Source organism: Populus nigra, chromosome 14 (genome assembly GCF_951802175.1).
Source record: "Populus nigra chromosome 14, ddPopNigr1.1, whole genome shotgun sequence".
NCBI classification, from domain to species: domain Eukaryota; kingdom Viridiplantae; phylum Streptophyta; class Magnoliopsida; order Malpighiales; family Salicaceae; genus Populus; species Populus nigra.
Genome location: NC_084865.1, coordinates 9,088,232 through 9,101,009, shown reverse-complemented (window position 1 = coordinate 9,101,009; position 12,778 = coordinate 9,088,232). Strand labels below are relative to the sequence as shown.

The 12,778-nt window shown below is 35.0% G+C and overlaps 1 protein-coding gene and 1 pseudogene across 1 annotated transcript; one reads left to right on the top strand and one right to left on the bottom strand.

Moving 5' to 3' along the window:
- The first annotated feature begins 1,428 nt into the window (after positions 1 to 1,428).
- On the top strand, positions 1,429 to 2,057 carry LOC133673116 (glutamate receptor 3.6-like; annotated as a pseudogene).
- A 2,054-nt stretch (positions 2,058 to 4,111) lies between these two features.
- Positions 4,112 to 9,637, bottom strand: LOC133673101 (serine/threonine-protein kinase/endoribonuclease IRE1a). The gene is made up of 7 exons (XM_062093748.1): positions 9,085 to 9,637; positions 7,660 to 7,900; positions 6,113 to 7,491; positions 5,836 to 6,008; positions 5,346 to 5,592; positions 4,872 to 5,178; positions 4,112 to 4,383 (listed from the first exon to the last, which is right to left on the bottom strand). Exons 1-7 carry the CDS (start codon positions 9,252 to 9,254, stop codon positions 4,240 to 4,242), a joined length of 2,661 nt encoding a protein of 886 aa, XP_061949732.1. The 5' UTR covers positions 9,255 to 9,637; the 3' UTR covers positions 4,112 to 4,239.
- Between the last annotated feature and the right edge of the window lie 3,141 nt (positions 9,638 to 12,778).

Below are 12,778 nucleotides of genomic sequence, written 5' to 3'. Positions count from 1 at the left end.
CGCTAGACTCAGCCTTTCCCTTACCAATTCACTTGTGTTTTGCCTACGACTAGTTTGTCCCATAAACCTAAGAGATCCCCACACTCTTCCAACGTCATAAGCAAGCGGAATAACACTAATGAATATGAATAGAATCAACACAGCAGATTACAGGAACAAGTCCCAACCTTTTCATTAACTCAACTAAAGGATTAAACAAAGTCCATCTTGTGTGCTATGCACAGAATTCGCATGCTACACAATCAAGCTTACACACATTATTTTCTTTCTATGCATTCCCTATCTCATATGCTCTTATCTTCCTTACATCTAAAAGCATCAATAACTATTTATAGCCAAGTATGTGAGTTGCAAGGCACACCCATTATCTCCTATTTTTTAGGACATAGTTGGGTACTTTCTCCCCCATGATCCCTATGATCTCAGCAGCTTGAAGAGCACCCCAGTTATGCTCTCATATTCTGCCCCCATGAGGCTGCCACTTCACCCACGTTCTACCCCATGATCCCATGATCTAGGAAGACCATGACTGCCATTAACCCACGTTCTGCATGCCCACCTAGCAGCCCCATCTGCCAGCTCTTGTTTCGTCAGCTGTTGAGTCACTCGTATGCCTTGGACAGTCCTTCATCCAAGTTTCAGATCGTGCTACGTCGAGCCCCTAACTTGCACAAGCTGTTGCACGCTGCCGAATTCGCATCTGCGTGCAGGCTGCTAATGTCTTTGCTGTGAATTCCTCGATAGCCCCTGTTCTCGTCAACCTATGCCCCTGACGAGTTTTCCTACCTAGCTTGGATATTCCATCGTCAAGCCCATGTTCGTCAACAATTTATGCTGTCTATTTTCCTTTGACAAACCTACAGCTGCATAAATCTGCATTGCTGATTTCTCCTCTTATTGGCATGGCTGCCAGCACCCCTAGATATTGTTTTGGACAGCCTGCCAAAGTATGCACTCGTACACGTTTAACACCGTTACACCACCTCTCTTTTAATTTGATTCATTTTCTTTGTCGTCTTCTCTACATTACCTGTTACATCAACAATCAACAATATATACCTTCTTGGTCAAATTAGTCACACAAAAAGAGAATACCAGTTAGGAGGGACTATTCAAAAAGCCTTTAATGAAAGGACAACTGGGAACCAAGCCTGGTTTTGTGATGTAAACCCCGAATAGATACTCTAAGAATTTTTTAAAAAAATATTATAATGAGTTATTTACATACGCTATGGTTCAAAATTAATGAATTTTTGTTAAATAGTCATACATCTTGACGAAAGAAGAATAAATAAATAACAACAACAAATATGTTGTAAATTGAGGTGAAGCTTTCCTACACTGCGTATGTAAACACCAGATTCAGAGCTCAAAAGGGAGTTTGAATCAAGGTGGAGCACCTTGACTAGTGCGACAACAGCATATCCCATGGGGCTGAGTGCTTACAGTCTATATGCCTATGACACAGCATGGTTACTTGCTCATGCAATCAATGCATTTTTTGATCAAGGAGGGAACATTTCATTTTCAAATGATTCAAGACTAGCTGCGCTACAAGGAGGGAGTGCGCATCTTGATGCTATGAATATTTTCAATGGAAGAAATCTGTTACATCAAAACATTTTGAAGGTTAATATAACTGGCGTGACAGGCAAAGTCAAGTTCAATCCTGATGGGAACCTCATTCGTCCTGCTTATGACGTTATCAATGTGAAAGATTGGTTAATTATTGGTCTAATTATTCTGGTTTATCAGTTGTGCCTCCTGAAACTCTTTACTCAAGGCCTCGTAATCGTTCCAGCTCTAGTCAGAAATTACACGGTGTTATATGGCCTGGTCAAACGGCACAGAAGCCCAGTGGATGCATGGGTTTTCCCAAACAATGGAAGGCATTTGAGAATTAGAGTTCCAAATCGTGTTGGTTATTGTGAATTTGTCTCTCATGTACCAGGCACAGATATGTTTGCTGGGCACTGCATTGATGTTTTCACTGCAGCTATCAACTTGTTGCCATATGCTGTTCCATATAAATTAGCTCCATATGGAGATGGAGTTAATAACCCAAGTTGAACTGAGCTTGGACGTTTGATCACAGTGGGTGTGAGTGTCCTAAAACAAAAACTTTGCAGGTTTTCAAAAGTGCAATGGTTCTTTATTGTTCATTCAGTTTCATCTTTCATATAGGTCTATGATGCAGCAAGAGGTGATATTGCAATCATCGCTACTAGAACAAGGATGGCTGACTTTACGCAGCCATATGCGGGTCTGGGGCTAGTTGTAGTAGCTCCTGTTAAAAAAAGGAATTCAGGTGCTTGCTCTCTCCATATATTTTTTGAAGATGGTGCGGCAGTTCAGGCAGTACAGGTCATTGGAGTTAGCTTCTTCTGGTCGAAGCTCAACATCTACACGTCTTCAAACATTTCTTTCACTTGCTGATGAAAAGGAACAGGAAGTGAAAAGCCGCTCCAAGAGAAGGCAACTGGAAATGGCCTCTAATCGAAATGAATCCATGGACAGTTACAGTTACAGTCTGAATAAAGTGACGCTTGAAGTGGAGAATGAGAATGTAGCAGGGAAAAGATTGCAAAGAGCAAACCAATTTGCTAGCGCGATGTACTTCACCAAAGGCTAAATAAGTGAAGTAGATGACTGTCAAAATCACTATAAAAAATTGATGCATCAGTCTTTCTTTCATTATTTCTGCATTGATTGATTGTATATCATTGTTGCCAAAAATCAAGGTTGTGATTTTATTAAAGAGTGTAAATTTCAATTTAGCTCTAATTCACCTCTCTTAGGCTATTTTAATCTTTCAATTGGTAACAGAGTTTGGAATCCTTATTTAAGGTTTAATCACCTATATAGAAAAATAAAATCATGCCACAGGAATATCAATGTTTAACCAAGGAGGGCTCCCTTCTTCCCTCTACCAAAAGCTTCCTTTTCATGGGAAATATGCGTTTAAAGGTGGTCATATGGATATGACTTTTCCATCCAATGAGCAGATGAGATACTATTTGGTCATAACAACAGAGCAATGTTTACAGGTTCTCAATCGGCCGACCATTTGAGCGTTATCTTTAAATTAATCCATACCATAGGTTATTTTGCCCCATGCTAGCCCAAACAGTGAACTTGATGGACTTATAATTTCTTTCTCAAACATTTGTTTAAGTGGGATAATGGTACTAATGAGTTTATCTACAAAGAAACCACACTCCTTATCCTTTGGTCAACTATAACTTCCTTCCTTAGCTAATGGATTGATGATCTCACACATGTGGTCAGAGGGCAGCAAGAACAAAATTGGAAATTATACTAGGAGTAGGTTTGAAGATATAAGAAGAAAAAAGTGACGATGAAGAGGAGGATGATGAGGTAGATCCAACCGAGCCGGCTTGAAGTGATCTTGCTGATCCTATGGCGTAAGCTTATTTTCATCTCTTGGTGCACTCATTAATTTGATGCATGCTCTAGCTTACTTTTATTCCACTTTGAACGTGTGCTTTTAATCCTTGATGATGCAATATTTATGGGTGGATAGGTGCTCCTGGTTTCTGTGAACTTTATTTGTGAATCTACTTTCTTATGATTATGGTCTTATTGTGAATCTTTGTTTACCTCTTTCTTTCTTTCTTTTTATGTCAGAAGGGGAGAAGATTGTGATGCTGATATTGTGCAAAAGGGCGATGCTGGGGTGATAGTTGTGATGCATGCATGTCTTTGAAAATATGGAATTACTATATACATGGTCCATTATATACCAAAAAAAAGAAGAGCATGCATGTTATAGCATGGCTTGTGATTTAGCTACTAGAAATCTACTCAGTCTGGTCTAGAAAAAGGAAAAATCACACACAGTAATTAAAAAAAAAACAGCGCAGGATGGGAAACTAAATCTATAATAAAAAGCAAGGTGAGAGATTGATATTGAAATCACTGTTTAAATCCATAGTGAAAGATCACATAATCCACATTGATTATAACCCTCATCTCTTTTACTTTTTTGTTAATAGTCCAGTTTCGATTTGTTTAAATGTGTTCCCTGACCTGTGATGCTAAACTTATATCAGAACATGTTAATCAACAAAATAAGTAACAAATTCATGAGTAATCTTCAAGAGAATAATATGTTTTATTAAATAGGGTCTCGTACACTAAGATTACAGCTTCATTCACAATTATTATACACACCAATAGTATTCATCAGTCTTCAGGGATTGAAAAGGAACCAAGGATCTAAACATTGCTTTTAATGTACTTCTGAAACCATTCTTCTTCCCTACAATATTTGCACACAACTTTGTATACTTCAATCAGGAGCTTCGGGAAGCGACTCGCAAAATAGTTATCATAACCTTCTGGGACTGGTCCTACAAGTTCCTGAAGCATCAACGCAAATCAAAACTGAAATCAGCTATTTGCGTAAACAAATTCAAAGAACTGGCTTGTAAAGAGAAGTCATGCAAGGCACTGTCATCCCAGTACAGGTCAATAAGTTCAAAGGAAACGTATCTGACGCAGATACAGATTGAGACATTAATATAACAATATACAAACATATGTTTGATGTTTGCATACTAATATAGACTGTTCTAAAATGAAGGATAACACGTTGAATTTGTCTCAGAGGAGGCAGATCATATTGGATTTCTGACGCTCAAAACAGTGAGAAAGTCGCACTCAGCAGAGTATTGAAAATGGTTCACCTCCAAGAAAAGCAGGGCATCAAGTCAGCCATTCAATTTTTCTTCCCCTAGCTCCCTCCCCCTCCCCCAATAACGAGAAGATAAACTAGGACATAATATTAAATGACAATAAACTGATGACAGCATTGGTAATGTAATAAATAGTTTGTCTAAGAAATAAACCTGAATTTCATTGGGAAGTTCTCTATAATGATTCAACTTGTTTCGAATGACTCGCAACAAATCCCGAATGCCATTAAACTTATAACGCCGATGACGACCAATGTCAGTGACGAATGCAGGTTCCATCTTTTCATTCCATTTTCCACCACCCAGTGCTGTTGGTGCAATACCCTCCAATGCTTTCAGAATATCTGAGTCAGATACCCTATCTTCCAATTCTATTCTGTCACTTGTGTCGCGAAGAAATGACAATCTCAGCTCTGAATTCCAAAACATAGGATGGTGCAGCACTTCCAATGCCTTGGGCCTAACAGCATACCAAAGGTATGTCATGAACAAAAGCATTTAGTTGTTCAGGAAAAAAAAATCAAAACAATAGTTAAAGATCCTAATTTCCATGCTAGAATATGATTAAAAATGAAATTATCTGTATGCTAGGAGAAAAATCCAGGGATATTTTGAAATAAAGCATACCTCAATTCAGGATCAGGATTTAACAAGCGGGAAATAAGATCCTCAGCTTCTGGAATATACTCCACCAAGAACAGGTCCTTTTGGTTTTTCACAATATTGACATCACGTTCAAGATGATCACCAAATGGATGTCTGCCGCCAGTGATGCAGTAAAAGAGGACACAACCCAGACTAAATAAATCAACTGCACGTGTTTCGCGTCCATGATGAAGCTGTTCAGGTGCTTGCCAACCAGAACTGCCACAACCTGCAATGACATCATCCAATATCTTGGTAAAACAGCCATTCAATCACATATATATATATATATATATATATATATATATATATATATTAGGATATGTTCCCTTGGATAATCTACTTGGAAAAAAAATCACAGCTCAGATGAGAAATAATATTCCTAAAGCCAGAATAACGAGCTATTAACAATGACCATGTAATGGAGACCACTGAGCTTGAATGGATATGGTTTCAGATGAGAAATGCTTACCAGTAGCATGATAAGCTAATGAGGACATATCTCCTAGGAGGCGCTTGCTGATACCCATGTCAGAGAGCTTAGCACATAAAGATCTTTCCTTAATTATCAACACATTCTGAGGCTTCAAGTCTCGATGAATTATTCCCAGTTCGTGCAAATGCACAAGCCCAGAAACCATATTCCTGTATTGGATTGAAAATGAAAAGAATCCAAACATAAACATTTAAAGGAGGGCAGTAATTTTTTCTGCATCAAGCCCTGAAGCTGAAAAGAGTTTTTCACTTACCTCATCAAAGTTAGTAATAGAGGTGAAGGGTGGCCTGTTGCTTTCCATAAATTGAGATCCTGCATAACTCCTTTCACTGAGTCCAACCGAAGTTTATGCTCTATTGCAGCTCTTGAAGTTCGGTCCTTGCCATAGACAGGGTTTAAAGAGGAATCGGAGTATATTTGAATCAAGTCATCTAAGCTGCATGTACAACGCTCCAGAGATAGGTACACAAAATCCTTATCATACTCCACCCCATACCATCGAACAATATTTGGATGCCTGTCTGATGCAATGAGATTCTGAATTTCTTTCCAAGCGACATCATGATGAGTTCGGACAAGGCGTTTCACAGCAACTAGTCGACCTTCATATACACCCTCAAGAACAACAGTGCCATTGCTTCCCTTAGCAATTTCTGTATTTGATACAAATAGCTTACCAATTCTGCATCCATTGGCGCCTCCATCAACAAGTTTATTAAGGTCTGACAATGTTTTGTTAACACCCTCTCCCGGTGCAATTCCATTCCCGTTTTCAACACTTACATTGTTCTTTCCTGATTTTTTAGCTTTCTTCTTTTTGGAAGATGAAGCTTTTAATCCAGTACCACTCAACTGTCCCTCCAAGGTAAAACTTTCTTTACTCAGGTACAAAACAAAGCACAATAACAGGATACCAACAAACAAAATGAAGGACCGTGTTGTTGACCACATGAGGAGCATTCCAAACCTATAATGGACTTCACCTGCTGCAGAATCAGAAGGCAAAGCAAGCATTTCTTTATCATGTTCACTGGGAGCTGCAAGCAACATTCTTGCATGATGATCATCTAATGCTTTCTCAACCCCAGGCTGTGTGGTAAGCATTAGATTTGGAGCAGACAATGGGAGCTTATCTTCACCATGAATATCCCCAGAGGAATACTGTGACTTGTCCTGTCGTTGGACAACAATCCTTCTAGATAGACATGATAACGGTGTATCAGAATCAAGCTCAAAGCCCAAGTTAAATACTTCTGATGGATTCTCAACATCTTTACAAAGAAAAGTGGCCCTGATTGTGGCCACTTTTGTACTCCATGAAACTTTGTCTGAATTTGGACCAAACGTTTGCAGTGCATAATCTGTCCTTAAGATGTATATTACCTGAGCGGTATTTGATGAACCAGACTCTAGCAGATCCTTATTATTGTTAAGGTCATCATGCAAACCACTCCCTTCTTCAAAACTCTGCAACGAAGATGGAGAATCAGGGGACTTAAAAGTGCGGATAAGTCTTCCAGTTTTAGCCTCGACTACAAACACAGTAGTTTTCTTAGACCCAAGCATAACAGCTCCATCCTCTGACATGTGTGGTGTAATTTTAATAAAGTCTTCAATATTCATTGGAAGTTTCTGTCAGATCAACAGTGTACATCAATGATTAAAATGTGCAAGCAATCATAACAAGAGGATGAATGCTTTATATGTTTATAATCAACAAAAGAAACCTAATGCATAATCTTTTGAAAGTAGACATCATTATTCTATACAAAAATGAACTTCTTAGCCATAGTGCCATACCATTCCACCTGAGTATTTGTAATGTGCATACAACTGCCAGTCATCCCCATAATCTAAAAAGAACCCTGTAAGTCCTCCCGGGCCTTTTTCTTTATCACTGTCATGTTTGGCTGGTGCTTGATATGAAGAATATGTTGGCCCTCCAGACGAAAATGACCAAAGAATTTTCCCAGAAATTTTATCTTTAAAATAAATCGTTCCATTTAATAGAGCAACTAATTCTGTAGAATCTTCATATTGTCTGTATAAAAAAAAAGGCAGAGCAGGAGTAACAGAATTAGATAACCACAAACCACAGGACAGCAAATAGATATCAAGAAACAGCCAAAACCAAGGTAAATTTCACAAAACAGCCAAAATCAAGGTAAATTTCATGGAACAGCAGACACTGTAAACCAAGTATCACGGATTGGGACCTCACAAATATAAAAGACTGAAAAAGCTCCTGAAAACATGATGGTGTTTCAAATGAGTAGCTGTCAAGATCTGGTTGGGAATATCATCATGTCGTGGGTCCCACCATTCCAAGACAAAAAAACCATCTCACAAACTGCATCAGCCATTCGTGACCTCAAAACCAGTTCGGCCACTTGTGTCATTGGATCAATAGCACCGGCTGGCAAAAATGGATTTGTTTCCCAGACTTCACCCACGCTATATCCCCCAGATATAAACCTTCTGGCTCAAATAACCCATCCTCTTTTCTCTCACACCTGTCAAAATTCTTACCCATTCAAATCCATGGCTCTCCTCATCTTCCACAAAACTAATTGCAATTCTAACACAATAAGCATACTATGAGAGCAACTCAAATAACTCTTCTTCAGATCTAAACCGTTAAATCCCATCCCTTCTTCTTCGCACAACACCAAATATTTACAGCTATCCACGTTCCGATGTTCCATCACATTGCTACCATTATCCATTTTAACCATTTCAAACCAAATTTTAATCTTTCTATGTGTACCATTCCACCTCCCCCACCCAATCACCGAAGACATAATCATACAAACAAGTCTAAATTGATGATGAAAAGTAGCATGCGCTTCTATTGTCAACAATGAAAGCTACTGTACTTAGCACTAATCCAAAATGGAGGTGAGATCATGATGCAATGAGCCCTCTGCGTGGATTCACGTATATGTGAGAGACTCCACTAAGCATTATTCTTAATTCAACCATGTTACGCCAAAAATCCTACTCTAACATTCATTTCATTAAACGAGAACCCATTATGCAAATGTATCCAAAGAAGACAAAAATAAGCACAATCAATGACAAGGGTTAAACCAAAAACATTATAACAACCGCCCCCTCGCCCCCACCCTCCCCCCAGAAAAAAAAAAACACTTCAAACTATCAAGAAACTAAATCGAACAGGAAAGAGAGAGAGAGAGAGTACTTAGAGCAGTCAAAGTAACTCACGAGAATGATTTGAGAGATCTTCCACCAGCTCGAGTTGACTCGGTGAAATCAAGACCAGAAGTCAAAACAATCCCTGCTCTCTCCGAATCCAAAACATCTCCAATTGAACTTGAAAACATATAAATTAAAATCAATAATAAACAGAAAAAACGAGCAGAAAACATCTTCATTTTCTTTTTAATTGGATTTTTGAGAACGAGAGAGAGGGAGGGAGGGAGGGTTTTGTGGTGGATTTTGAAGAATGATAATAATAAGATTATGATTAAGGGAATTGGAAGGAAGGAAGGAAGGAAGGAAGGATGGAATCAAAGGGAAGATAGTGGTGGAAAGTTATGCCTCTGTTTCCGACCCTGCAATTTTAGGATCTCCGAAACCGAGTCCGTGGTGTTCCTTACCAAGACAAGACTCGGTTGTTTGTCTTTTGGACTTGCTCTTGTCTTGCTATACCGGCTTTGCTTTGCTTACTTCCTTCTTCTTCTTCTTTTTTCCTGTTTTTTGTTTTGTTTTGTTTTCATTCTTGTTTTATCTTCAATCCACCAATTTAGCCGTGTAAACGGTTCCGTCAACTGAACCCTATATATTTTATGATTGAAGTCAAATGAGTCCATCTCCAATATGTAACATCATCCATTTAGTCCGTCCATCAGATGATTTAATGAACATTTGTTCCGTGGAAAGTAGTATTTTTATAAAAAAATAAATTATATAAAAATAAATTATTTTTTGATATTTGATAGTATAATAGAAAATAAGTTTTTTGATTATATCATGAAAAATAAGTTGGAAAATAACTTTTTAATATTTTATTTTTTTTCAAGTTTATTAAAATAACAAGAAACAAATCTTACAAATTAAAAAGTTGAATGACAATTAAATTGAAAAAAAATATAATTTTATAAATTATCTCAAATAAAATAAATAATAATCAAAATAATAGAGATCAAATCTAAAAAATTAAAAGATGAAGAAATTAAAATAATAATAATTAACATTTCATAAATTATTTCAAATAAAATAAGTAACAATCAAAAGAATGAAAACTAAATTTGATAGATAAAAAATTTCAATTAAAAAATAATAAGGGAAAAGCAAAATAAAAATAAAGATCAAAATTAATATAAAAATTAAATTATAAGGGATGAAATTGAAAAACAAATATTCAAAACAATATATATATATATATATATATATAGCAATCAAAAGTTTGAGGACCAAATTTGATATAATCAGCAAATAATATAACATTTCTAAATTTTTCACAACTTCTGGAAAGTGTTTTTCGTCCAAAATAAAAGGAAAAATATTTTTCTAGAAATCAAGCCAAATTTTTTTTTTACTGAAAAGTATTTTTTATTGATCAATTTTCTTAATAAAAAACAAATATAAAAAAATTTGAAAAGTAATTTTTTAAAAATTATTTTCTAAAAAACATACGAAATCAAAGAAAGCTTTTTTTTTTTGCTGTCGAACGGGTGGGTTTCACATCTAAAAATAATATCAAGAAAGATAATTTTCAGTTAAGAGATCAATTTTGAAAAATATGACAGAATTTCAACACCATATATGAACCCTATTAGAAAATAAAATGATAGAATAATTGTTTGGAAATTGCCGAGTTTAATTAATTCATCCTATTTAGAAAAAATACTAGTTCAAGTGTCGTGCATATCCGTGGTCCAATGAATATTTTTTAACATAAAAAAATATATATTAAAGATATTCAAACTTTTTAAAAAAAATACAAGAAAAATCTGAGAAACAGGTCATTCATTTGATCAAGTTTAATAAATTTACTTAATTTAATAATATAATTAAAAATAGATAAAGCGAACAAAAAAAGATTATCATCAACTAACTATAAAAAATAAATTGTCAATATTACTCTCGGGAGGAGAAAGAAAAAAAACCAGTTTAAAATCGATCATTAGTCTGTCATGAACACCACCCCACCATCAGAAAAAGCTCGCGACAAAAAAGATCGCGAAAAACTGTGAAAGGCTACACGACGACACCGAAATAGAACATGTCGAATAAACCACCTAAAAAATAAATCAAGCAAAATATCATGAAGGGAGCATCTCATACTTATATTTAATGAGCATTTCATACTTATATTTAATCAATTAATTTAATTTGATTTTTTAAAAAAGAAAATTCTTTTAAAAAAACTAAATTTAACAAAAAATGACAATTAAAAAAACCTAAAATAACCCGGGTCATTTTAAAAAACAATGAGAGATCCTATAGAAAGGGAAAAAATAATGGAGCCAGATCTTCAATTAAATAAATATTGAAGGATAAAACTGAAAAAAAAAACATGAGCTAAGAAAAACAAAACACAAAATAATCTCTTAAACTTGAGTTAATCTCTCAAACTCTCGCAACTCCTCAAATCTAAAATCCAAGCTTAATTAAAATAGTCAATCCCAAATAATTTATTATTGAAGAATAAAACCAAAAAAAATATCAATTTAAAAAAATTATCAAATATTTTAATCATGTTATTATGCTTTTAAAAATGAAAAAGCCCAAGCAACTCATACATATTGGTTAAATATTTTTTGCTTTTAATAATAAGTTAGTAATTTCATTGTACTAAAAATTGAAAAAACCTTAACACCATCAACAACCAAGCTAAATTTTTTTTTTTTATCAAATGAGCAAAATCATAATTGTATTGTTCTAATTTACAATGCACATGAGTCTAAGCTACAATATTTGTTACCATGTAAACCCCTTTTGGTCTTAGTTTTTTCTTTATGGGTTTGAGCATCTTTCTTTTTTACCATTTTTTATATTGCAAAGGAGAGGGATGGTCAATAAATCAATGTATTAAAGATGGCCAATAAATCGATGTCCATAAGTTTTTGCATAGGGTGGTCAATAAATCAATATATTATTTATTATATTAGTAGATATATCAATAACATGTTTTTTTTTTATTAACATGGGTGTCCGGGTCAGCTTGCGCGTACTTCGACTAATCCCACGGACCCTGAAGTTAATGACCATGTAAATCTCCAGTGGCCTTGAGGTTTGTGAAACTCGAACTAGTGACCTCTAGAGAACAAATCTAGAATTTGACCAGTTAAACTATACCTCTTAGGGTTACATCAATAACATGTTAAGTTGATGATGCGTGTCAAAAGAAAATTGCTTTGTTTTTTAAACAAAGTAGGGTATCTTTGCTTTTAACCAAAATTTACCGTGAGGTCTATTTGTTTAATTAAAATAATAACTTTCTTGATTATTCTTTTTTAAAAATTAAACATACTAGATATGCTTCTTCTTTTTTTCATATTAATGATTTTATTGGAAATGTTATGTCTGTATTTATTATCACCTTATTCAACTCTTTTTTAACTTAAAATTTATTTTAATAAAAAAAATATGTTCATGCATCATATAAATTTAAAAACTTATAAATCATTTAATAGAAATGAAATGTATTTGTTTAAATATTTTAATATATTTTTTATTGATTATTTTATATCTGACAATAGAGTTTAACTAAATACTATTAGTTGATTTAAACATTCATAAGTATAGTTTTCAAACATTGGCTTTATCTCATAGCACAGTACTAAATAACATCACATAAACACAACAAGTCATTACAAGAATTCATAAATCAGCACTTCTTAATTGCTAGAGCCCGTTTCCTTCTTTTTTTCTTTAGAAAAGAAAATAATAA